The 27,769-nt window shown below is 46.3% G+C and overlaps 1 protein-coding gene across 4 annotated transcripts in view; it reads left to right on the forward strand.

Annotated features, from left to right (window-relative positions):
- Positions 1-27,769, forward strand: part of LOC117353586 (NFX1-type zinc finger-containing protein 1-like) — a 299,791-nt gene that overhangs the window by 121,440 nt on the left and 150,582 nt on the right. For all 4 annotated transcript variants that reach the window (XM_033929706.1, XM_033929708.1, XM_033929705.1 and 1 more), the window contains 2 exons: positions 6,195-6,343; positions 24,878-25,021. In XM_033929706.1, the coding sequence (XP_033785597.1) occupies positions 6,195-6,343; positions 24,878-25,021 (293 nt within the window). The remainder of the gene's footprint in view (positions 1-6,194; positions 6,344-24,877; positions 25,022-27,769) is intronic.

Raw genomic sequence — 27,769 nt, forward strand, 5'->3', positions numbered from 1 at the left:
AGCCGTGTCCTCCCCCAACGCCAAACACCTCCCAAGATCCTGTGCCACAGATCCACTCAACCAATCCCCAGAGAAGCTGTGGACATAATGTCGGAGCTGGAAGTAGCCGATAGTGTCCACCCTATCCAGCCCATACAGCGACCCCAATTCGGCAGAGGAAAGGAGATCACCCCCATAGGAGAGAGCATCCCCTATTCTACGAACTCCATATGCATGCCAAATCCTAAACACCTTGCTGTCACTGCCCGGTTTAAAATGCAAATTACCCACCAGTGGGAGAAGAGGAGTTATGTTAGAGTTGATGCCCAGATGCTTACAAAGTAATTTCCAAATGTGTCTCATATAAGACCAAACGACATGTCCCCGGTAGACGGAGTCCAACTGGGCAGCTGGAGCATGTAACAAAAACAAACCAGAGATAGGGTGTAAAAAATCCCTGTCCACGGAAAACATTAAAAAAGAGGAGCTCTCCATACACCAGTCCCGAATCAATCTAGTCCCACATGCCAGATTATAGGCGCGAATGTCTAGCAGTCCAAATCCCCCTGCGACTCAGGCAACATCAAAATACGAAGAGATAGCCGAGGCCGGTGCCCACGCCACAAGAAAGTCCTCAAAGCACTATACAACAGAACTAAGTTCCCAGTCTGCATCCACAGTGGAAGAGTTTGAAACAGATAAAGCCACCGAGGGACAATCATCATATTGTACAAAAAGATACGCCCCACAAGGGATACCGGCAAATCACCCCACAAGCGGAGGAGCTCAACCGTGCTCCAGAGCAGGGGCTTCACATTGATCTCATAGAGTCGCGTGAGGGATGACGGTATCAGAACCCCCAGATATTGTACCTGCTGTGGTGCTTCCCGAAGTGGGAAATCAGCCCATGCATGCGAGATGCCTCCGATTTAGACACATTGAGTTTTAGGCCTGAGATTTCCCCAAACCGGTGAAACATCTCCAATAATCTAGGGAGGCCTGAAACCGGGTCAGTCAACATTACCATAATATCGGCAAAAGCCATGCAACGCAAAGAGGAATTCCCCAGCTCTACTCCAGCTATCTGAGGATGGCATCGAAGAGAAATCAACAAAGGCTCCAAAAACAATATATAAAGCAGAGGGGACAAGGGGCAGCCCTGGCGAGTGCCCCGCTGGAGCACAAAGTCCGGAGAAGCTACCCCATTAACCAATACGGCCGCCACTGGGTGAGAATAAAGGGCCCCGAGAGCTCTCATAAAGAACCCCTCCAACCCATAATATCGCAACAAGGGGAATAAAAAAGCCCACTCTACTCTATCAAAGGCTTTTTCGGAGTCAAAACTAATAGCCAGCGCTGGTTGCTGCCGAGAAACACAATGGGCCAAAGCAAGGATGAGCTTCCTAACATTATGACCTGCTAATCGCCCTCGCACAAAACCTACCTGATCTGCACCCACCAAAGAGGGAACAAACTGGGTCAAACGGTTAGCCAGAACCCGAGCTAAAATTTTTAGGTCAACATTAATAAGCGAGATAGGTCTATAGGATCCCACAAGCAAGGGGTCTTTTCCCGGTTTAGGCAATACAGTAATCAGCGCTTGATTCGCTCCAAGAGGAAACTGCCCTACCTCCGCCGCGCTTTCAAAGTAGCCCCGTAATGGATCAGCCACATACCCCTGAAGAAGACGATAGAATTCCCCCCCAAAGCAGTCCGGGCCTGGAGATTTAGAAAGAGGTAGATGCTTGAGAACACCCAGCACCTCTTCTCGGGTTATAGGGGAAGCCAAGACCTTCGAGTCCGGCGCCGATAGTTTTGGTAAGGCAAAGATTCAAAAAATGCCCGAATCTGAGATTCCCGACCTACTACTTCCGCAGTATATAGAGAGCTATAAAAGGTGACAAATAGCTGTTCCATCTGAGACTGATCCGTGACCAACCTTCCCCCATCATCTTTAAGCGAGGTAATCAAATTGGCACCTCGTCGCGCCTTAGTCATCTGGGCCAACATTCTACCTGGCCTATTACCAAAACGATGTAGTCGGTACTTATAATAGAAAAGGGATTTGTGGGCTCTCTCATGAAGAAGTGCATGGAGTGCTGACTGGGCCGTCTGAAAAGCATGTTTATAAGACAGGGTAGGATTCTGAAGGACCAAAAGTCTACTATCCCGCACCTTGCGTTCAAGAACCAAGATTTTTTCCGCTAGCATTTTCTTACGTCGCACGCAGTAAGCTATCACAGCCTCTCGGAGCACTGCCTTGGCAGCCTCCCAAAACAAAGTTCCATTATCCACATGGTCCCCATTAAATTCCACATGGTCCCGCCACTGCTGCTCCAAGTAAGATTTAAAGTCCGGGTCCAAATAAAGCGCTATCGGGAATCGCCAGTGCTTCCCTCCCCCCAGGGCGCTAGCCGAGAAGCTGATGTCTATCCACACCATGGTATGGTCCGAGAGAGCCAGTACTCCAATCTCAGCCGCATGAACCGCATAAAAGGAGGAGCGCGAGAGGAAAATATAATCTATTCTAGAGGAGGAATTATGCACTTTAGACGTATGAGTGAAATCCCGCTCCCCTGGGTGTAGGGTCCGCCAGACATCCACTAGATCCAAAGCCTCCAACCAAGCGGCAAGCACATTATCGGACCTACCAGAGGTGGGAGTTGATCCCTTAGAGGAATCCAGAAGTGGATCTAGTATAGAGTTAAAATCCCCCAAAAATATTTTCTGAGACTCATGGATTTGTGATACAGACAGCAGTACCCCCAATAGTGTCCTATAAAAGGACCACTGTGCACTGTTGGGTGCGTATACGGACATCAAAATTACAGGGCGCTGATTAAGAGAACCCTGGACAATAACATAGTGTCCCTCTGGATCTGAGAGGACCCTAGATGCAGTAAAAGACACCGATTTGCGGATCAACAGTTCCACCCCAGCCCTAGTTTTGGAGAAAGAGGCCGAGTAACACTGCCCCACCCAGGATTGACACAATTTACCATGTTCCCGTTCAGTGAGCTTAGTCTCCTGCAGTCCAGCTACATCAGCCTGATGTCTGGCTAGGCTCTGCAAGATCTTAGTTCTCTTGATAGGAGAATTGATACCAGATACATGATACAAACCCTTCTTAACAGGCATAAGAAAGAAAAAAGAACCAGATATACCAAAAGAGAAAAAGAGCACAAAACAGCTGCTGAGAGTCCCAGCCCATCCCCCAGCAGCCCAGTCTCCACATCACTTCCTCACATGAATCAACAACATACACACAGGTCAGGAGCCTCCCCCCCCCCCTCCTGAACTCCCCACTCCCTCCCACCCAACCCCCCCAACAGACCAAAAACCACCACACCAAGAAGGACTCCATGTGGCCAGAAGCCCCCCTCACAGCCCCTGAAAAACAGAGCCCAAGCTTCCAAGAAGGAAAGAAATTAAAGACAATGTTTGAAATAGAACAGTATATATCAAAAAACAGTTCCCCACCCCCACTGAGTCCGTGTCAGTGTAGAGGATACATAGCCAATGCAAGCAGGGGAGCAGAAATAAAGAAATAAAAATGTCAATAGGAAGGCAAACCACTGCAGCAGCAGCAAGACAAAAATGTCACATCAAACCTGCATAAACTGGAACAAGTAAACATAGTCCAGGTCCCAAACCGGATCCCCCAAGTAGAAGTCTCCCTCACTCTCCAGGGTCTCCGAGTCAAATGTGCATACCCTCCGCAGAGACAAAAAGGCTGATCAAGCTCCCGGCATCAGGTCAGGGAACCACGTGGTCAGCTGGGTTCTGGCGGCCGTACATGTTTCAAACACCGGTGTGCCATTGTGGATAACCCGGAGCTTAGCAGGGAATTGCAATGTGAATCGAATCTTCTTCTCCGTGAGGGCAGTGCAGATTGGCAAAAAGCCTCGTCGAAGAGCAGCCATCTGTGCTGAGTAATCTTGGAAAAGCAGGATACGATGGTTTTGAAACTGGGGTCGGGTTGGGCCCATGTGCCTCAGGCCCCGCCCCCAGGAGGGACCTAAGGCTCCCGGGCCTATTCTGATTGGCCCAGGCGCCTTAGGCCCCACCAGTAGGCAGAGCTTTGGGACGGATGGGCCAATCCAGCCTCATTCCGTCGTTGGCTGCCTGCCGGACAGGTGGGTTTGGCTCCCGTCTGTCCGGCCAACTACACAAAGGTACGGGGAAGGGGGGTGGGGGTCGGCTAGGGGTTCGCGGGTCGGCTGGGGGGGCGGTCGGAGGTTCTTGGGGGGGGCGGTCGTTGGGGGGAGGGGGGGTTTGCGTCGAGGGCAGGAGGGCCTGGGATCCCTCCTGCCCGTAATGTAGTGCGGGGTGGGGGTAGGGGGTTGCCATGGCCAGGAGGGTTTGGGCTCCCTCCTGGCCTGATACTGTTGGGGAGTTGGGGAGTCGGCGGGGCAAGAGGGCTTGGGCTCCCTTTTGCCCCGATCGTGTCAGGGGGGGCAAGAGGGCTTGAGCTCCCTCTTGCCCCGATAGTGTCGGGGGTGCCGCGGTTGGCTGGGGCAAGAGGGCTTGAGCTCCCTCTTGCCCCGATCGTGTCGGGGATGCCGCGGTTGGCTGGGGCAAGTGGGCTTGAGCTCCCTCTTGCCCCGATCGTGTCGGGGAGTCGGCGGGGCAAGAGGGCTTGACGTTAGAGAAAGAGCGAACCGCTGGAAGAGGAAGCAGCGCAGGGCTCACGGAAGGGCCGGGACCGCCAAGAGAAAGCAGCAGGACACCGGTAGGAGCTTCTACATGATGGGGGGGGGGGTCGGGAGGCTGTGGGGGTGCGAGCGGTCCTTCAGGGTGGGGGTGTGGGTGGGAGTGTGTGCGAGCGGTATTTCAGGGTGGGGGTGTGAGCGGTCCTGCGGGGGGGTGAATCGGACGTCGGGGGGGCATCAGGCTTTCAGGGTGGGGACAGGACTTCAAGGGGGAGAGGAGAGTCGGGGCGGGCGAAAGGAGAGTCGGGGTGGCCAGAGGAGAGTCAGGGCGGGCGAAAGGAGAGTCGGGCGGCGACGGGAGAGTCGGGCAGCATGCGCGGTATACGGGTGTGCGCGGTATATAAAAATTTCTGTACATAAATTTGTGTTTTCCGCGTGCTAGACCCGTGTGCGCGTTTTACACGGGTGCGCGTTATCTACGTGAAAATACAGTAATTCCTCAGCCAATCATTTCTCCAGGGCAGGCAGGAGATCCGCATCCGAAATGGTTTCTGGGATACCCACCAGATGCAAATTATTGCACCTTGAACGGTTCTCCAAATCGTCCAGTTTGTCGGTGGCACTCACCACCGTGCTTTTAAGCTGGCGTAGCTCCTCCTGCACCTGGGTAATTGCGTCCTCTGCGGTGCCCACACGGTGTTCCACCTCAGTCACTCGTGTGTTAAAATCAGCCACAGAAGCAGAGAGCCTCTCCAATGATTCCTGAACTTTATCAAGCCGGGAACCCAGAGCTAGAACCACAGCATCCGTGAGCTGTGATACCATATCCTCACCCACGAGGTCTGGTGCTTCTGCCTGGCCCGCCGTCTTGCCATCAGGCCCTGGGCCCAATTTTAGCCGTTCCCGCTCCTTCCTGCCACTTTTTGTTGCCATATCAGTGCTGTTTTTGAGTACAAATTTGTCCATAGACCCGAGGGCAGCAGTGGTCAAGCGCTTGGGTAAATCTGCTCATAGAATTTAGTTTAAAAGGGCTGATTTGGAGGGAGAACTTCGAAGCTCAGAGAGAACACGTCTTCCCTGTGCTCTGCACCACCACGCCCCCCATGGATGTTCTTTTTAATGCAGATGTTGCCTTGCATCTGTGTGTGTTAAATGTTGTTCTCTTTTCCCTTGTCTCTCCCTCTTCCCTTCTCCCTCCGCTGGGAAGTTGCTCTATGCAACCATAATCCTTTCTTTAAAGAAATAGTTTATGTAGTGTTTTGAGCTTATATCCTTCCAACCTTATATCATGAGCTAGAATTTCCTGTGCACTGAAGAACACTTAACTGTGAGAGATAAATATGCTCCTTCCATCTGTTTTTCACTTTCCTGCTTAGAAAAGATCCTAAGTTTAAACCAAAAGATAGTGGATATATATATTTACCTTTCAAATAATTCAAGTGACCAAGTGTAACCATACAACTATCATTCCTTTTTTTTTGTATGAACAAAAGTATTTACTTGAAAGTTGAGCTTACTGGGTTTTTTTCTTATATTTTCCATAAACTTTCATATGTGTTGCAGGAATTTATACATTCTTAGGGCATGGAATAGTACGAGTGGGATCAAGGAGCAACAGTGAAATTATTAAGAAATCCAGTCTACATTATTTCCGAACTACCAATGGCTTTATGAACCGCTTCCCAGGCCACCTGAGAGCCATGCATGGTGAAGTAAGTATAGATATGCATTTTCTATGACATCTCTTCATCCTCTCACAACATAATCGGCATATGTCAGCATAGCATAAGTTCCCTAAGGCAAGGTCAACCTCCAATATTAACTAACTGGTGATGTGCTGTCAATTTTTTATCAAGCTCTCTTGCTAATTCTTAATAAAACACCCTTTTCTGAATATAATTTAACAAGTCAAGCCTTCACTAATCTTCTTTACTACATCTCTACTAGAGATGTCCATAACAACATAACAACAGAGTTATGTCCATAACAACATAAGAATAGTCAAACTGGATCAGACCAATGGTCCATCTAGCCCAGTCGCCTGTTTCCAATAGTGGCCAATCCAGGTTTAATTCTTTAATCTCTTGTGTTAACTGGTTTGGACTACTGTAACATCGTTTATCCCAGGACAAGCAGGCAGCATATTCTTTACGCATGGGTGACGTCACCAACGGAGCCTCGGTATGGACCTTTTTAACTAGAAAGTTCTAGTTGGCCGCACCGCGCATGCGCGAGTGCCTTCCCGCCCGACGGAGGAGTGCGTGGTCCCCAGTTTCTTCGTTTCCGCGGAGCGAAGAAAACGCGTGTATTTCAACGATCGTTGAATCTAACTTTTTGCCTTCCCGCTCGCGCTTTTCTCTTATTTTTCTCTTTTGCCTTTCGGGTTTTTTTCTTAATTCATTCCTAAAAAAAAAAAATATATATATTTTTTTTAACTTTGTTTTCGATCCAGCCCCGGAGGGGCCTGTTGTCACCATACAGGCCTCCGGGTTTGATTTTGCGGAGGCCGTGTTTCCATTCATGCCCCCGCAGCCGGGTTTTAAGAAGTGCCAGCGGTGTGCACGCCCGATCTCCCTCACTGACCCACACAATTGGTGCCTACAGTGTTTGGGTCCTGAGCATCGGGCGGACTCCTGCACCCGCTGTGCCACTCTTAAAAAACGTACTCTGAAGAATCGACAAATCCAGCAGAACATCCTCTTCGGCACCGCATCTCTATGGAGCCGATTCCCTCGACTACGGTACCGCCAAAATCGGCACCCACCACTTCGACGACGCCCGATCCTTCATTGGCGTCGCTGGCGCCAGGTAAGCCGGCTAAGAAGCCTTCCACCTCCCTTGAACGCCCTCCGGCCACAGTGGCGACACCGGCCCTACCGGCTTCACGCCGACCCCGGAAACGCTCCGCCCCGATCTCGGTGAGTGCCTCGTCATCGGCCTCCTCTTCGCCGGGGCGTGGAGCGGCACCTAAGGAACCGAAGCAGAAAAAAGCGGTTCCGGTGCAACCCCTGGATGACCGCATCGCGACCATCCTCCAAGACAAATTACAGGAACAGCTGCAGCAACAACTCCAGCACCTGTTACCGACTCTCCTGGCACCGCTCCTTTCGGTACCAGACCGGCCCGAGCCTCGTGCCGTCCAACTGGTATCCACCCCATCGGTGCCCCTTAACTCTTCCATGCCGATTCTTTCGGCTGAACACCTTCGTGCCAACCCTTAGGTCATACCCACGCTGATGCCGATCCTCCTCGGTACCAGGCGGGGCACCGGTCCTCCCCGGACCGAGACCGGCACCGTTCTTCCCGGGACCGTGACCAGCACCGATCTTCCTCTCCCAGTAATGTCTCGGTGCGCTCTGGCAAGTCTCTGTCTAAGACCCACCATACTGAGCCTTCCACCCCGATATCTCGACATGCGCACACTGATGTCAGGGACCCGGACTTATGGGAAGACTCCCCTCCCGGTACCGAGGAGGACGCATCGTCATCGGACGAGGAGCCCTCAGTGCCCGATACCACTTCTAAGCCTGAGCAATCCTCCTTCTCAAGGTTCCTCAGGGAGATGTCAGCGGCTCTCTCTATCCCTCTAGAGTCTGACTCCCAAAAATCCCAGGCCTTTCTGGAGGCCTTGGATTTTGAACAGCCTCCCAAGGAGTTTCTCAAGTTACCCTTACATGACATACTGCGGGAAACTTTTTATAAAAACTGGGAGAGCCCACTCACCATCCCCGGGGCCCCCCGTAAGCTGGATAGCCTTTACAGGGTCATCCCGATCCCGGGTTTTGACAAACCTCAGCTGCCTCATGAGTCTCTCCTGGTTGAGTCTACCTTGAAGAAAACTCAGGGCTCCAGTGTTTATGCCTCCACCCCTCCTGGCAGAGAAGGCAAGACGATGGACAAGTTTGGCAAGCGCCTTTATCAAAACTCAATGCTGGCCAACAGGGCGAACAATTACACATTTCATTTCTCATTTTACATGAAACATCTGGTACAACAACTGTCCGCCCTTCAAAAATACATGCCGGAACGCAAAGTTCCACTCTTCCAGCAGCAAATTTCCAGCCTTCTTCAACTGCGGAAATTTATGGTGCGCTCTATTTATGATTCCTTTGAGCTCACCTCCTGTGCATCTGCCATGGCCGTTGCCATGCGCCGCCTGGCTTGGTTGAGGGTATCTGATTTGGACATCAACCACCAAGACCGCCTAGCCAACGCTCCCTGTCTTGGGGATGAACTTTTTGGGGAGTCCCTAGACTCAACCACCCAGAAGCTCTCGGTCCATGAGACCAGATGGGACACTCTTGTTAAACCTAAGAAAAAGGCCCCACCTACTCGCCCTTACAGACCACAGTCCTCGTATCAGCGCAGGTTCTCTGCCAGACCCCTCAATCTGCCTTCACAGCAACCTCGGCGGCCCCGTCAGCAACATCAACACACTCAGGCTCGTTCTCAGTCTAGTCAACCTGCCAAGCCTCTCCCTCCTTCGAAACCCTCTCAGCCCTTTTGACTCCTCTCTCCAGGGCATAGCCAGTCTTCCTCCCTCGTTGCCTCTTCCTCAACCAATCGGAGAACGTCTACAAATCTTCCTCAGCCGTTGGGAGGTCATCACATCAGACCAATGGGTCCTCAACATCATCCGCCACGGCTACTCTCTCAACTTCCAGACTCTTCCACCAAACAATCCTCCCGTAGAGTCTGCTTCTCACTCCCCCCAAACCCCCCCTCCTCCTGAGGGAGGTTCAATCCCTCCTTCTTCTCAATGCCATCGAAGAGATGCCTCCGGCCCAACGAGGTCAGGGATTCTACTCCCGCTACTTCCTGGTTCCCAAGAAGACAGGAGACCTTCGTCCCATCCTCGATCTCAGGGACCTCAACAAGTGTCTGGTCAAGGAGAAGTTCAGAATGCTCTCCCTTGCCACGCTGTACCCTCTTCTCTCTCAACACGACTGGCTATGTTCCCTGGACCTCAAAGAGGCCTACACTCACATCCCAATCAATCCGACTTCACGTTGCTACCTACGGTTTCAGATACAGCACCGTCACTATCAGTACAAAGTGCTACCTTTTGGCCTCGCTTCATCGCCCAGGGTGTTCACCAAGTGCCTTATTGAGGTCGCACAACCTCCAGGTGTTCCCCTACTTGGACGATTGGTTGGTGAAAGCTCCTACGTCTCCGCTTGTGCTACAAGCCACTCATCACACCATCTCGCTCCTCCATCTCCTGGGGTTCGAGATCAACTACTCCAAGTCGCATCTGCTTCCTACACAGCGACTTCAGTTGCTCGACACCACACTAATGAGGGCGTTTCTCCCCTCCGATCGTCAACGGACCCTGCTCCGCCTCTGTCGTCAGGTGCTCCTTCATCACTCCATTCCTGCCCGACAGATAATGGTCCTCCTGAGCCACATGGCCTCCACGGTACATGTGCTTCCTCTGGCACGGCTCCACCTCAGGACACCTCAATGGACTCTTGCCAACCAATGGTCGCAGACCACGGATCTTCTTTCTCATCCCATCTCTGTGACATTGTCTCTTCAAAAATCTCTTCAATGGTGGTTGAACTCCTCAAATCTTTCCAGGGGTCTACTCTTTCATCTACCCCCTCACTCCATAATCATAACCACGGATGCCTCCCCCTATGCGTGGGGAGCTCACCTAGGGGATCTACGCACCCAGGGACTCTGGACCCCTCAGGAGCGTCAACATCACATCAATTTCCTAGAACTCAGAGCCATGTTCTATGCTCTTAAAGCCTTCTAGCACCTTCTCTACCCTCAGGTTCTTCTCCTGTGCACAGACAATCAAGTCGCCATGTACTACATAAACAAACAAGGCGGCACCGGATCTCGCCTCCTTTGTCAGGAGGCTCTCCGCATCTGGACCTGGGCCACGGCCCGCAATCTCTTCCTCAAGGCTGTCTATATCCAGGGCGAACAGAACTCCCTGGCCGACAATCTCAGCCGCATCCTTCAACCTCACGAGTGGACTCTGGACCCTTCAACACTCTTTGCTCGCTGGGGCACTCCGCAGGTGGACCTCTTTGCAGCGCCTCACAACCATCAGCTGCCCCAGTTCTGTTCCAGACTCTTCTCTCCTCATCGTCTGACCCCTGATGCATTCCTGCTCGACTGGACGGATCGGTTCCTCTATGCCTTTCCTCCACTACCTCAGATGTTGCGGACGTTAGCCAAACTCCGCAGGGACAGGGCCACCATGATTCTCATCGCCCCTCGGTGGCCTCGCCAACACTGGTTCTCCCTCCTGCTTCAGCTCAGCTCCAGGGAGCCCATTCCTCTTCCTGTGTTTCCTACTCTACTTACGCAGCAACGTCAGTCTCTGCTGCATCCCAATCTGTCTTCGCTCCACCTGACAGCTTGGTTTCTCTCGGGCTGACCTCTCCAGAGAATCTGTCTCAGCCTGTCCGTCGCATTTTGGATGCCTCCAGGAAACCGGCCACCCTCCAATGTTACCATCAGAAGTGGACCAGGTTCTCCTCTTGGTGTCTACTGCATCATCACGATCCCACCTCATTAGCGGTGGAAACTGTACTGGACTATTTGCTCTCTCTGTCCGACGCTGGCCTCAAGTCTACCTCAATCAGAGTCCACCTCAGTGCCATCACTGCGTTTCATGAGCCTATCCTCGGAAAACCTCTCACGGCTCATCCACTGGTTTCCCGGTTCATGAGAGGCCTCTTCAATGTCAAACCACCTCTGAAGCCTCCTCCTGTCGTCTGGGACCTGAATGTGGTTTTATCAGCCCTCATGAAACCCCCTTTTGAGCCTCTTGCCACAACTTCGCTCAAACTTCTAACATGGAAGGTGCTTTTCCTCATTGCCATCACCTCTGCCAGGAGGGTTAGTGAGATGCATGCACTGGTCACCGATCCACCGTTCACTGTTTTTCACCATGACAAGGTGGTTCTGCGTACCCATCCTAAATTCCTTCCCAAAGTGGTCTCTGCTTTTCACCTCAACCAGTCCATTGTGTTGCCTGTCTTTTTCCCTAAACCCCATTCTCATCCTGGGGAACAGGCATTGCACACGCTGGATTGTAAGCGTGCCCTGGCATACTACCTTGACCGTACCAGGGCTCACCGCTCGTCCCCTCAGCTCTTTCTGACCTTCGATCCTAACCATCTGGGCCGTCCTGTCTCTAAACGGACGTTTCCAACTGGCTTGCTGCCTGCATTGCCTTCTGTTATGCTCGGGCTGGTCTCTCACTGGAAGATGCTGTCACGGCCCACAGAGTCAGAGCTATGGCTGCTTCTGTGGCTTTCCTCCGTTCCACGCCCATCGAGGAAATCTGCAAGGCTGCCACTTGGTCCTCAGTTCACACGTTCACTACTCACTACTGTCTGGATGCCTTCTCCAGACGGGATGGACACTTCGGCCAATCTGTGTTACAAAATTTATTTTCCTAATGGCCAACCATCCCTCCTCCCCCTCTGTTAGCTTGGAGGTCACCCATGCGTAAAGAATATGCTGCCTGCTTGTCCTGGGATAAAGCACAGTTACTTACCGTAACAGGTGTTATCCAGGGACAGCAGGCAGATATTCTTACGTCCCACCCGCCTCGCCGGGTTGGCTTCTTAGCTGGCTTATCTTAACTGGGGACCACGCACTCCTCCGTCGGGCGGGAAGGCACTCGCGCATGCGCGGTGCGGCCAACTAGAACTTTCTAGTTAAAAAGGTCCGTACCGAGGCTCCGTCGGTGACGTCACCCATGCGTAAAGAATATCTGCCTGCTGTCCCTGGATAACACCTGTTACGGTAAGTAACTGTGCTGTATTTAGGAATGTCATCTTCCAACATGCGTGCATTTACAAGTTGTTCAAAATTCCATTATTTGAACTTTGTTTGGGATTGGGAACATGTTAGTTCATATTTCATACCAAAGTAAAGAGTGGGGAAGGAATTGTGCACATTAACCTGAGATAAAGTTGAGTTTATTGAATACAATCTTCTATTAAGATATGAAACACATATGATAATCAGTCTTTCTTTCATATCCTTCCAGACCCAACATGGTCTGTGTTTCAGCTTCGAAGAGGAAGTCTGCTTAAGGGGTGTAGATGGCACTGGAGCATTTATCATCTGAAAGAAAAAAATGATGTATAGCTTAATGTATAATATTAGTTTATAATGCTGGTAAAAATACTGTATCGCTTGAGCGTTACGGTATTTCATATATCTGCTTTGGATTTCTGCACCCCAAGTGCATCAGTCTGTACATTTTTTTTAATTATAAATTTTTACATTGTATCAATCCAAGATAAAGGATATGGAAATAAACCATTATATAAAAAGTAATTAACCATTATAGAAAACAGCAAAGATTCCATCAAGCCCATATTAATAAGAGGAAAATACTTATTTACTTAAAGAAATTTTTAGAAGAAACTAAATAGGATATCTTCCTAACTTTCCAGGCATTAAACATATTAATCTCCCCACATATTGTAAATCAGAAAAAAACCCATAGTGTAAAATGTCTGTATAATATGTTGCACTTATTTTTAGCTTTAAAATGAATAATGATATTTTTAAAAAAGAAAATAAAACCCAGACCCTATTTCTCATAAGCTTTAAGAAATCGTTCTAATTGCAATAAATCCAAAAACACATAATCCTTATTCTGAAAGTTTATCAAGCATTTACATGGAAATTTCACAAAGAAAGTAGCTCCCAAAACCACAGCTCTAAGTTTCAATGCCAAAAAGGTTTTTCGCCTGAGCTGTGTGGGCTTAGCCACATCAGGAAAAATCAAAATTTTGGCTCCACAAAATATTGCATCTTTGTTTTTAAAGTACATCTTTATAATCAAAACTTTATCAGATTCATTTAAACACATTATTAAGAGAGTGGATCTAGCCTATATCTTATCCTAAGAATCTTCAAGAAATCCAGTAAGATCAAATTCAGTAGATACAAGCTGGTTCAGTAGGGAACTTTTGATGGGGACTGAACATGAAAGAAGGAAAGCACAGAAAGGGGCCGCGTGTGGCCTTTGAAAATTGCTGCCGAGGTTGGTGGTCCCCTGCAACAAAAATGAATGTGTCTGCAAGACTAAAGGTGAGGATAATGTTGGATTGGCGTGGATAGAAAGGGGAGAAAATGGCAGGCCAGGAAGCCCCCATAGAACAGCTTCTTAAGTAGAATGGGGGAGGCTGGGTTGAGAGTTAGGGGAAGGGGAAGAACTTATGATGCCGGAAACAGAAGGGAGAGAAAGAAAGATAGTGGGCCGCAGTGTAGAGCAGGGATGGAAGGGGAGTAAGGGAGTGAGAGATATGATAGACTGCAAGGAGAGGATAGAGATACCAGACCACAGGAAGGGGTGGGAGGAGGGAAATGGACCACAGGAAGGGGGAGAGAAGGAGGAAAGGGAAGAAAGTGAAAGAGAGATGCCAGACTGCAGGAAGGAGAAAAGAGTAATACCAGATCAGGGGAAGGGGAGATGGAAGGAAAGAAATGTCAGACCACAAGAAGGGGAGGGAAGGAAGAGAGAGAGATGTCAGACCACTGTAGTGGGAAGGAGAGAAAGGCAGGAAGAGATACAGATGCCAAACTGGGAAGGAGAGACAAAATATGCCAGACCATAAGAAGGGGGAAAAACAGAGATGTCAGAACTCAGGAGGGGGAGGAGATGGGTGCACAGGGATGGGAGGAGTGGGGAAGTGAAAAGAGATGGAAGAAATGCTGTTTAGGATTGAAGGGAATAGGGGAAAAGAAGAGAGGAGATGGTACACATGTATGGAGAGGAGGGGAAGACATGGAAAAATAGATTGAGAAGGAAGCAGAAAAATTGAAGAAAGTTGAATGTTAAAGGTTAATGCCAAAGATTGGATTAGGGTAGAAAGTGAAGGAGAGAAAATTAGCAAATGAATAAGAAGGTCTTGGAAACAGTTAAGAGTACAGACAAAAGGAAGTGCAGCAGAGACTGAGAAAAGATGATGATAATAATAACTTAGACTAAATATATAAGGTGTGCTCAGTGCTCCTGTAACCATGTCATGTGTACAACCGACTAGCAATGAGAGGAACTATCATAGCACCACCTAGTTTCTCAGTAACACATTGTATTTTCAATTGTATAACTGCTTAATGTTATAAGTAAGTATGATAGTAAAAATCACTTATCTCACTGTATACTGCAGGTCACTTTGGTGGCAAGGAACCCCTCAGGTTCATAAAGTCGAAGCTTGAAATCCGTTATCTGCCTTGAAACACTTACAATAGAATTATCTACAGTGGAGCTTGGAGTTTTCCCTGCATCTACATTATTCTTTTTTTAAAATTATTCTCCTCCTAAAGAAGAGAATGAGAAACTTGGCCGGAGTTTGGGGAGACAAGTATGTGGATACTTGTATGAATATGAGTTACCTAGGATTTTTTTATATCCTGGATCTTTTTGGTTCTTTTGGAATTTCATAATTTTGGGATTTTGTTTGGAGTGGTTATAATTTACACTCAATATCACTGAATCACCAGGGTGGGGGAATGGGGTGGTGTAAGCTGCAACCATACGATCTTACAGATTATAGATTGATTTCAAGATTCGACTTTATGAACCTGAGGGATTCCTTGCCACCAAAATGACCTACAGTATACAGCAAGATAAGTGATTTTTACTATCTTTCTCACTTATAACATTGAAAATACAATATGTGATACTGAGGAATTAGGTGGCGCTATCTTAGTTCCTCTCACAGCTAGTCGCCTATACACATGACATGGTTGCAGGAGCACTGAGAACACCTTATATATTTAGTATAAGTTATTATTATATTTCAAGATGATTAATTTTCTGCATTAAAAGTTGTGGGTAAAAAATAAAATCACCAGACAACAAAGTGATTGAAATATGTTAGTTTTGAAAATTTACATCTGCTGTCTATATTTTGCACTGTTCAGGAAGAAATTCATTTTTTTCTATTTATCTGTTGTTCTACTGCATGCGCTAGATGTGGTGTATTTAGATTTAGCAATCCTTTGGCAGTGTTCCACACAGACGTCTAATAAATAAACTGAGTGCCCTTGAGATGGGCCCCAAAGTGACAGACTGAGTTAGGAACTGGTTGAGTGGAAGATGAGAGAGTAATGGTCAATGGAGATCACTCTGTGAAACATGAGGAACGTAAGAAGAGCCATACTGGGTCAGACCAATAGTCTATCTAACCCAGAATCCTTCTACTAAGACTAAGTATATTTATAAAATATTTGGCTCATGACTTAGTATGTGATTAAGTTTGAAACCCCTGCTTTAGGACCTATTTCAGGCCCTAATCCACTAGGAAGAGATAGAGGGAGAGGAAGAGTGTGATCAGGAGAGCTAAGTGAGGCTCATGAAGCCACCGATTTCATAAAAATACTTTCAGTCATTTCTGATGTCAGAAGTTAAGTGCCTGGTGACCCTTGATGTTAAATCTCTCTACACCGTGATCCCTCAGGATGAAGCACTAAGTTTACAGAGATTTGTTTGTTTTTCTGACTCATTTTACCTCTAAGCACCGCCTTGGATGCCTCTCAATACAACACTGGAGTGTCTAAATGGGGAGCATTCTGAAGCTTATATTCCGCCCACTTGGCACACAAGAAATCATGAAATTTGGGGTCCCTGTATACAAATAAAGAAAAATGCCAAGAATGCAGTTGCTGATGAGCGGCTTCAAATTGAAGAGTGATTGAAATGGACGATTGAGTTAACAAGCGAAAAGAGGCTTCATCAAAGTACTTCTTTTTTAATTTTTAATTTTTTTTAATTCAGTTTTAAATTTTAACAAAATCAAACATTTTGTACAGAAAGATTGTCTGATTATACATATTTAAAAAAAAGAGGGTTAAGAAAAGGCCAACTCAAGCAAAAGGTTCTGACAGGCAGAGAGGGCTAGGAAGAACAGGACAGCGCGCACGCACAAGCAGAAGGAAGCAGAGGACGAAGAAGATCAGGAAGAGCCAGGATCAGGAGTGAGCGCACAAGCTATGAGTATACAAACTTCGAGAAGGTGGACAAGTATGGAAGCTACAGGAGCCCAGGGATTGAGCTTCCCAGTGTTCTGCACGGACTGCCACATGTACAACTACATCCCCTCAGGGAGACAGTCGTATGTGTGCGTTCGATGTCGGGAACTGAAGAGTTTGAAGAGTGAGGTTGGTCAACTGAAGCACAGGATCCAGGAACTGGAGGGACTCTACATCTCAGAAGACCCATTCCTGACAGCCGATTACCCCATGAGAGAGAGGCACATCGAGGAACAGGTCAGGGAACTTGAGAAGTACATCGAGGATGCCTACAGGAGAGTAGAAGAGCAAGAACACGAGCAGAGCATGTACAAGGAGGATGTGCCGAGAGAAGGGCACGAGATATCCGACACCAAGGAAGAAGGATCCCATGGAGGGTACTTGCAGGAGGAAGAAGCAAGATCCTACCAGACCCTCGAGGGAGAAGAAACGAGAACCACCAAGGACACTGATCTGCGACCACAGCGGAGAAGGAAAGAAGGGAAGACTGCAATCCTGGTGGGAGATTCGATCTTGAGACAGGTGGACAGTCACATAGCAGGAGGGAGAGAGGATCGGCTAGTGACATGTCTCCCAGGAGCAAGAACCAAGGACATCACGGACATAATTGATAGGATCCTGGAGGGAGCAGAGGCGGAAGAGACGGCAGTGATAGTCCATGTCGGGACAAATGATGTCGCCAGGAGAGACTACAGCAGGAAGGCACTCACCGAACAGTACATGATCTTGAGAAGGAAGCTGAAGATGAGGACACAGAGGATGGCGTTCTCGGAGATCCTACCAGTACCGAGGGCTGATGTGAAGAGGCAGACGGAACTACAATCAATCAATGCATGGCTGAGGAGATGGTGTGAAGAAGAGGGTTTTCTTTTCATGAGGAACTGGACAACGTTCTGGGGCAAGAACAAGCTCTACAGGAGAGATGGACTACATCTGAGCACGGCGGGAACTAGAATGCTAGCCAACAATGTCAAGAGAGGAATAGAGCAAGCTTTAAACTGAGAGGAAGGGGAAAGCCGACAATCAACCAGGTGTTGATGATTCGGAAGACAGTATCCCAAAAGGATGCAGTGGGGAAAGTGCAGGGAAGACACCAACAACGTCCAACAGGCAACAAAATACCGGCGGAGCCAGATAAATCAGGAAAGGGGTAGGAGGAATCTACTACATGGGGAAGTCAATAAGGGGCAAGAGGAAGAAAATGAACGTAAAGAAGAAACATACCACGCCACCCAGGAGGAAGACAAGGGAGACAATAAGCAAAAGTATGCAGAACAAGAAGGGGACGGAAAGAATAATGAATCGAAAGGGAAACCAACAAGAAAGCAAAACTATTGAGACTTAAACTGTATGTATGCTAATGCAAGAAGCCTGACGAACAAAATGGGGGAACTAGAAATCAGGGCCAAAGATGAGAATCTAGACATCATAGCAATCACAGAAACATGGTGGAACGAGGACAACAAATGGGACACAGCACTACCAGGGTACAAGCTCTACCGAAGAGACAGGACACATCAGAAAGGAGGAGGAATAGCACTTTACGTAACTAATACAATTTGATCGATCGGAGTGGACGCACCAACAACTAATGGCCAACTGGAATCAATATGGGTTAAAATACCAGGAAGAAAGGGAACCGAGATAAAGATGGGGATGTACTACCGCCCGCCCGGGCAAACAGAAACAATAGATGAAGAACTGAGAGCCGAGTTGAGGCGAGAATGTAAAAACGCAAACACCATAGTGATGGGAGATTTCAACTACCCAGGGATAGACTAGAGCCATGGAGTTGCCAATTGTTCAAAGGAACTAGAGTTCCTAGAGGCTGTAGGGGACTGCTACTTGGAACAGCTCGTCAAGGAACCAACGAGAGGGACAGCTATTCTGGATTTAATCCTCAACGGGCTGAGAGGACCTGCACAAAAAGTCGAAGTAGCGGAACCTTTAGGGAACAGTGACCACAACACGATCCAATTCAAAGTGGAACTAAGAATGCCAAAGGGGAGGAGAACCACTGTAACAACGTTCAACTTCAAGAAAGGGAACTATAATGCCATGAGACACATGGTAAAGAGAAAACTCAAGAACAGCTCCAGAAGGGCACAGACGGTGGACCAAGCCTGGACCTTATTCAAGGACACGGTGAACGAGGTGCAAAACCGGTATATACCCAGATTTAGAAAAGGGGGCAGAAAGAATCAAGCAAAAGACCCAGCATGGTTAACAAAAGAAGTTAAGAAGGTGGTAGGAGATAAGAAAAAATCCTTCAGGACGTGGAAAAAGGATAAAACTGAGGAAAATTGGAAAAAGCACAGGAAGCACCAAAAAGAATGTCACCGAGTGGTCAGAACAGCAAAGAAAGAGTATGAAGAGAGACTTGCAAAGGAGGCACGGAACTTTAAAACTTTCTTTCAATATGTGAAAGGGAAACAGCCGGCGAGGGAGGAGGTGGGACCCCTAGATGAGGGAGATAGGAAAGGAGTGGTAAAGGAAGAAAAGGAAGTGGCAGACAGATTAAACACATTCTTCTCGTCGGTCTTCACGAAAGAGGACACATCCAAGGTTCCGGAACCAGAAATATTCTTCAAGGGGGATCAAGAGGAAAAATTATCGTGCATGGAGGTAAGCCTCGAAGACGTACTCAAACAGATAGATAGGCTGAAAACTGACAAATCTCCGGGCCCAGACGGAATTCACCCAAGAATACTAAAAGAACTTGGAGACGAAATAGCGGAGTTATTGCAGCAGATTTGCAACCTATCCCTGAAAACAGGGGTAATACCAGAAGACTGGAGGATAGCGAATGTTAAACCTATCTTCAAGAAGGGATCCAGAGGCGACCCGGGGAATTATAGACCGGTCAGCTTAACCTCAGTTCCGGGAAAGATGGCTGAATCATTAATCAAGGACAGTATCAGTGAGCACATAGAAAAAAATAAGCTGATGAGAACAAGCCAGCATGGTTTCTGTACTGGAAGATCTTGCCAAACAAATCTGCTGCACTTCTTCGAGGGGATAAGCGAACATTTGGACAAAGGTGACCCCATAGACATAGTATACCTGGACTTCCAGAAAGCCTTCAACAAGGTACCTCATGAGCGCCTTCTAAAGAAACTGTGGAACCACGGGGTGGAAGGGAAAATACACAGATGGATCAGAAACTGGCTGGCAAACAGGAAACAGAGGGTAGGAATAAAGGGACACTATTCTGAGTGGAAAGGGGTCACAAGTGGCGTCCCACAAGGGTCAGTGCTGGGACCACTGCTATTCAATATATTTATTAATGACTTGGAAACAGGGACAAAGTGTGAAATTGTAAAATTTGTGGATGACACAAAACTCTCCGGTACGGTTAGATCTGTTGAGGAATGTAAAGAGCTCCAAAGGGACCTGAACAAACTGACTGAGTGGACGAATAAATGGCAGATGAACTTCAATGTGGAGAAATGTAAAGTTATGCACATAGGGAAAGGGAACCCGATGTATAATTACACAATGGGGGGGGGGGGGGATGACATTGGGAAAAGGCAACCTAGAAAAGGACTTGGGGATTTTGGAGGATAAAACAATGAAACCGGCAGCACAATGCGCAGCGGCCTCAAAAAAGGCGAACAGAATGTTGGGCATTATCAAAAAAGGTATCACTACCAGAACCAAGGAAGTTATCCTCCCGCTGTACAGGGCAATGGTGCAACCACATCTGGAATACTGCGTCCAGTACTGGTCGCCATACCTAAAGAAAGATATGGCGATACTCGAGAGGGTCCAGAGAAGAGCAACAAAAATGATAAAGGGCATGGAATACCTCTCATATGCTGAGAGGCTGGGGCTCTTTTCCCTGGAAAAGCGGAGACTTAGAGGGGATATGATAGAAACTTATAAGATCATGAAGGGTATGGTGAAGGTAGAGAGAGACAGATTCTTCAGACTGGCGGGGGCAACAAAAACTAGAGGGCACTCAAAAAAATTGAGGGGAGATAGATTTAGAACAAATGCTAGGAAGTTCTTCTTCACCCAGAGGGTGGTGGACACTTGGAATGCACTTCCAGAGGAGGTGGTTGAGCAGAGTACGATTTTGGGTTTCAAAAGGAGATTGGACGAGTTCCTGAAGGGAAAGGGGGTCCAGAGGTATAATGAGTAATAGATCACTACAGGTCATTGACCTGGAGGGCCGCCGCGGGAGCGGACTGCTGGGCGTGATGGACCTATGGTCTGACTCGGCAGAGGCAATGCTTATGTTCTTATGTTCTTAATCTCAAGTCCTCATATTGGATCCAAGAACTTATGAGTGAACTTTAAGGAAATTCAAAATGCTAAATCCTATACAAGAAAAAGGTATCTAGTGTCTGGATTAAGGAGCTTATATTCTATATATATATTATATGTTTTATATGATTATGGAATTATATGGGTGGGAGGGATGGGAAAGGGGAAGGGATCAGAATTTATGAAATGTACCAATGATTGTTTGTAAGTAATGTATTTATTGTTAATGTGAATGAATATATTTAACACTTAATGTAATTTTAAAAATGAATAAAGAATATATATATTAAAAAAAAGGAGCTTATATTCTATTAGTCAAGTCCATTGTTGTTGTTGTTCCTTCCTTTTCCAAGCGTTTCAGCGTCAAGAAAGCTGTAAGTTGGGCCGGTTCAAAAAACACATATTTATTATCACGATACCTTACTATACATTTACATGGAAAGCGCAAAAAGAAAATACCTCCCAACTGCGTAACTCCTGATTTCATCAAAAGAAATTGACGTCTACGATTCAGAGTTTCTTTAATAACATCTGGGAATACTTGAATTTTCAAACCCAGGAACTCCTTATTTTTATTTTTGAAAAACATTTTTAATATCCAATCTTTATCTGGCAATAATGCCACAGATAGTTGAAGAGTTGCTGGTTAGCCAAATCTTTATCAGATACTTCCAAAATTGCTGTTAAATCTAATTGAGGTTCCTGTTCAATCTGTTTCTGATCCTCCACTATCAGGTACAAGCGCCTCAAGTCTCGCGGCCACCACGACTACGCTGTCTACTGCCGCCGCATCAGCTGTTGATTCACGTGCCGCAAGTCTCACGGCCGCCGCACTTTGCGACGCTGTGCTTCTGCTATTCTCTGCCTTCGCCGTCGCCAATTGTGATCGCTTACACCCTCCCTGACTGCCGTCGCCGCTCAGGTCCGCCTTGTCCTCCCGGCTGCCTGATTGTTTCTATCGTGCATTTCCTTTGTGAACAATTTTGGTTCATTTCAAGTTTGATTATCCTAATGTAAAAAAAAATGAGAAAAGCTAGCTTGAATAACAAAATCATTTTAACAGCATTTCCCTGGTTGTATGTGGCTCGGGTTTGTTTTTGCTCGCCTGCCTTTATTAGTTTTAACGATCTGTATGTTTTCTGTTTAATGTGTTTTATCTATTAATGAATTTCGAGTTCACAGTGTCTTTCTCAAGACTATAGCAGTTTCCAAGTTACATTACATTAGAGATTTCTATTCCGCCATTACCTTGCGGTTCAAGGTGGATTACAAAAGAGATAAAAAACGGAGGGTTACAATGGAAGAACATTTGTCCTTTATAGAGAGGTAAAGAGTAGGTTATGTAGTTTCTGTGTGGCGGGAAGAGGGAGGGGGGAAGGACAGTTAGTTTGAAGTTAGGGCTGTTTCAGGAATTTCTTGAAGAATGTAGTTTTTATTTCTTTTCTGAATGTCTTGTAGTCTGGTGTCATTATCAGTAGATTGGAGATCTGATTATCTAGTTTAGCTGCTTGAGTGGCCAGACTCGCAGAAAGCACTATTTCCAAATTTTGAAAGAAACAAATGTTGAAGAACAAATTGCAGGGGCGGGAAATTTCATGGCGACACCAGGAAATATTTCTTCACCGAGTGGTTAATCCTTGGAACGAGCTCCCGGTGCAGCTCCCGGTGCAGGTGATCGAGGCAAACAGCGTGCAAGAATTTAAGAGCAAATGGGATGCCCATGTGGGATCTCTTAGAGGGTTAAACCAAGGGAGCCTGTCACCAGGAGTGGGATCCCTAGGATAGTAGACTTGGGGGTGGGTCAGTAGAGTGGGCAGATCTGATGGACTATGGCCCTTATCTGCCATCATCTTCTATGTTTCTATTAGACTAGCAATGAATTTCTGACTAGCTTTTGAGAGCTATACTCCTTTCATTAGGTCAAAACCATATAATTTTATTTCTAAGCCACCTTCCCTCTGAAGTACACAAGGCACAGAACAACAAAGCTTATTCATAATAAAGCAAAATAAACAGAGCCGGTGTGGGGTTGGAGAGGTTACTAGAGAGGGTTCAGAGGAGAGCGACACGTCTGATAAAAGGGATGGAAAATCTTTCATACGCTGAGAGATTGGAGAAACTGGGACTCTTTTCCCTGGAGAAGAGGAGACTTAGAGGGGATATGATAGAGACTTATAAGATCATGAAGGGCATAGAGAGAGTAGAGAGGGAAAGATTCTTCAAACTTTTGAAAAATAAAAGAACAAGAGGGCATTCAGAAAAGTTGAAAGGGGACAGATTCAAAACAAATACTAGGAAGTTCTTCTTTACCCAACGTGTGGTGGACACCTGGAATGCGCTTCCAGAGGGCGTAATAGGGCAGAGTACAGTATTGGGGTTCAAGAAAGGATTGGACATTTTCCTACTAGAAAAGGGGATAGAAGGGTATAGATAGAAGAGTACTGTGCAGGTCCTGGACCTGTTGGGCCGCCGCATGAACGGACTGCTGGGTGCGATGGACCTCGGGTCTGACCCAGCGGAGGCAATGCTTATGTTCTTATGATCCATTACTTTAGAAGGCAAATAGTACACCCGAGTGAAAGGAGGTATTGAGTCCTCAGGAATATTTAATATCTCCCTAAAGTACCTTTTTATCATTTCCCTTGGGTTTATAGATGGAACTTTTGGAAAATTCAGCAAGCGCAGATTATTGGCCCGATAATTATTTTCCACTGTTTCCAATTTTCTTCTAATGATTTGATTATCTTTCATTATTGTAGATTGAACTTGCTTAATCATTGTTACTTCTTTTTCAATTTGTCCTACTTTTTCTTTCATATTAGAGATTTCCTGTTTATTTTCCTCTATTATTTGTTTTTGAATTCTTAAATTCTTTTCATCAAAGTACTTCTTGATGGTGCGGAGCTTCCAAAGCCCTGAAATGCTTTTTTTAAATATTAAATCAGAATGTTTTTCCAATGTGAGGTGTTTATCCTAAGTTACTCCCAATATTTTTAAAGATTGTTCGATAATGTAATCCATCCCATTTACATGTATCATTGTTTCTTTTATTTTATCATTGGGAGTTGCTAAAAAAATTAGGTTTTTTCTGAATTTAATACCTTTGCTGGGTATTACAGGGACATTTTATATCCACTCTTATACAAATCTATGCAGTATGGTGCCATGAGTTTGCATCCTGTTGCCATCGAGGACAGAGGTCCTTGAACAGCAATATCTTAGAGTTGCCCATAGGAGAGAGCTTGACCATGGCCTCCAAAGTGATCAGTCCTCATAATTTCCTCATCATCAGTTCTTTTGTCACAAAATTCAGCATATGGAGGATTGCTGGCCTTGGTTTGCCATTATCTGGCTTGCATTGGCTCACTCTGTGCACTCTCTTAATCTTATAATGGAACGGGACTTTTTCCAAGCCTAAAGCCAAAGGCAACCAGTCCAAGCCACTCTTGGAGGCCACTTTCTTTTAATGATTCAAATAATGCCACAATTTTAATATTTAATATATCACAATATTTAATATACATTGAAGGGGGATGGGCAGGTGGGGTTGAGGGGTCTTTGTGTCAGGCAGGGGAGAGGGGGGAGGAAGGAGGCATTGTTTGGGGGAGGCTGGGAGGATGTGCAGGGGGTGTTTTTTTGTGGTTTTTTTTTTGTAAAGAGAAATCAACTTATCGGCTGGGTCTGTATAAGCTCGGGCGGCCAAGTCACCCAGACTGTCACCAATATTCAGTGCTGATGCCCAGATATGGCCTGGCACTGAATATGGAGGGTTAAATCAGCTGATGATGGTTTAGCATTTTTTTTTTAAATGCTGACTGCCGCCAGCTGAATAACTGGGAGAATGGATGTGGTACAAATGTTAAAAGAATATCTTACTATAGTTGGTACCTGCCCATTTGCTATATTGTTTCACTAATAGAATTTTGGGGATTTTGTCCTTGTTTTATTCTTATCAGCTATTAGATCAGAAAGTAAAGATCGAAGCACAAATTCAGGAGAAAGCAGCATATCTTGAGAACTCTATGAAAGGAATCATCCGGGAAAATATCTTAAGAAAATATATTCCTCAGGATCAATTAAGAAGCCTCATGTCAGTAAAGGTACAATGTCAAAACAAGATTGATAAAAGGATCCCCCCCTTTATTTTTGGTAATGTATTTTTGTGATTAACTTGGAACAGTGATTTGCTTTGTTCAAGGCCTGTTGTGATTTTCTGAAATACATTGCTGTATGATATTTTGCTTTATTTGAAAAGATATATGTACCACCTATCTTACATTCTAGATCAGAGATCTTTGCTATTTTGCCACTGTCAAAAAATGTTCTGCATGAGAACCAGAACAATCACTAGACAAAGCAATAGAGACGCTTATCACCTTCAGTATTGTATATCAACATCCCCTTCAAGTTGGCCCTCCTTCAGCCTCTACAGTTTTTAACCTCCCCCTTTTCTTTCTATGGAGGTTTATTTACTTCCACTTTGTGGTGCCATCTTTTAAACAGGTGTTCTGCTTTCTTCTAGCACCACATAGCTCACAGTAAGTATGAAGGAAATATGAGAAATATGGATATTTTACTGCCATGCTAAAAGTGGCCCCCAGCGTGTGGGAATCCTACATGCTAGAAATAGTAATAATAATAACAGTTTATATACCGCAGGACCGTGAAGTTCTATGTGGTTTACAATGATTAGAAAGATGCTACAAATTGAGTGGAACATACATAGTTAGAGATTAGTGGCTAACAGACACGATTAGTGGCTAACAGTTAAGGGATCAGTTGTTATGGGAGAGATTGTAAAGATTTGTTACCTAGGTACTTCAAGAACAGGTATGTTTTTAGGTGTTTCCTAAATTCACCATAGTTATTTTCATGTATAATTAATTTTTCCAGGTCTTTGCCCCATAAGGCTGCTTGATAAGATAGAAGATGTTGAAGGTGTCTTTTAAATTTACATACTCTAACTGATGGGGAGTACAGGCCACTATTTAGTGTGACTTAGTAAAAGGGCCCTTAAGTTATACTTTCCTTGGAGCAAATATAACTTTATGTGAGAACATGCTTATAAGTACCCTAGTACAGTACACATGCTCAGGGATAGAGTTTGAGCAGAGTGCTATATATGTGCATATTTTATAAAATGTGTGCCATTTCGTGCTAACGTAGGCACCTGCTCCTGAGCAGGTGCAAAAGTCTGCACCTTCAATCTATGCATGATTTCTGCAGAAACTCTGCTAGCTTAAATAAGGCCAAAACAAGTGTCTTCCTATTCATTTTATCTGGAGGACTTGTTATAAAATTATCCTCATTGTGCATTAAGGGGGCAATTTGTAACTGGGACCCATAATGTAGGTGTCTGTAATGTAATTCTATAATGTAATGTAATTCAATAATGGAAACTGGGTGCCAAGATTCCATTAAGTAGAATACAAGTACTAACAGATCTGCTTCAAAACGCCTACATGTAGGCATGCCCGTTCAAGCCATGTCAATCAAGATTTAAGTGGGTGCGTCTAAAAGCAGCAAGTTAGCATGTCATTGATGGTATTCTATAAGTTCCACAAGTAAATGTTGTCCCACCTGTGCTTTTCCACAGTGAACAACCTTCCTTTTTACATGCTAAAGCGAGTTGCAGGTGTTATTTATAGAATAATGCTGAATGCTCAGCTAGTATGTTTGTTCATTAAACATACACTTACTTGCTTATGAGGGGCTGTTGAAAAGTTCTCAACCCAAACAACAAATATGGGGCAGTCTCTATTCTTGTACAATCTCTTTGGAGGCTGAACTGGCGGGATCTTGCATCTCTAATAGCTTCAGCTGCAGGGCAACTAAAATATGATCCCTCCCCTTTGGGCTACTTACCCGGGAGCTTCCTGACATGCCCAGTTTGTTCCTGCAGCTTCACTGCATGGTTTCATATCAGTTAATTCTGCTTGTGGTTTATTTTCAATTCCTAGTTCTTTTTGAATTATTTTTTTTTTGTGGGTTTGCCCACGTGCTGCGGATCAACTCTGCGAGTGATTCTTCGGCGGGAGATTGCAGACATTTTTAAATTTTGTCTGCTTCCGGAGGATGCTCTGTAAGCCTGAAACTGCAGTAAGCCCTCTTGGCAGCATGCAGATTGGATTGGGTCTCCAGGTTCGGGAGCCATCTCTCCCCTGGTTCGTCTGCAAAGGGGTAGAGCGCAGGCTGCTGCGGTTCCGAGGAGGTACACCGGGATCTGAACTGCTCCGCGTGTCTTCCATGATTTCCCTGAGGGGTCCTGGTGGTCATGATCTGATGTGGCAGGGAAAGTGAGGCGGTCAGAAGACCTGAAAAATCCAGTTTATTCAGCTCCTGAGGTACTGATCTCTTTGCTTGTACTGTGTGTTGCAGGCTGCCATAGACTTTCATTGCAGCACATATCTCTGTGGTGTCTGTGAGTCACAGAGTTTGCTGATTTTGGGGGGCCCTCAAATATGGTTTTTGGGGGGTTTCCTTGCATGCCCTGGTCCCCCCACCTGTAAAATCCTAATTTCGCCGTTTTTAGCATTTTCCTGCATTTTTAACGGGTGTTTTTTTGGCAAAATTGGCATCTGCGGCGGCCATCTTGGATTTTCTTTAAAATTTTTAAAACTATATTTTTTGGACTTAGAAGCTTTGTTTCTGCTCCAAACTTCACAGATGGCCACCTCAGGACAGGATGGCATGGATTCATGCCTTAAATGCGGAAGAGGGTTTGCAGCCATGTATTACATGCACCGTGGCCTGCGAGGGACGTGAACCGTGCATGGATGCCACACTATCCTCCTCCGGGGAGGTTCTACTTTCCTCTGATTCCATTGGAGATGCAATTCCAGCATTCA

Source organism: Geotrypetes seraphini, chromosome 2 (genome assembly GCF_902459505.1).
Source record: "Geotrypetes seraphini chromosome 2, aGeoSer1.1, whole genome shotgun sequence".
NCBI classification, from domain to species: domain Eukaryota; kingdom Metazoa; phylum Chordata; class Amphibia; order Gymnophiona; family Dermophiidae; genus Geotrypetes; species Geotrypetes seraphini.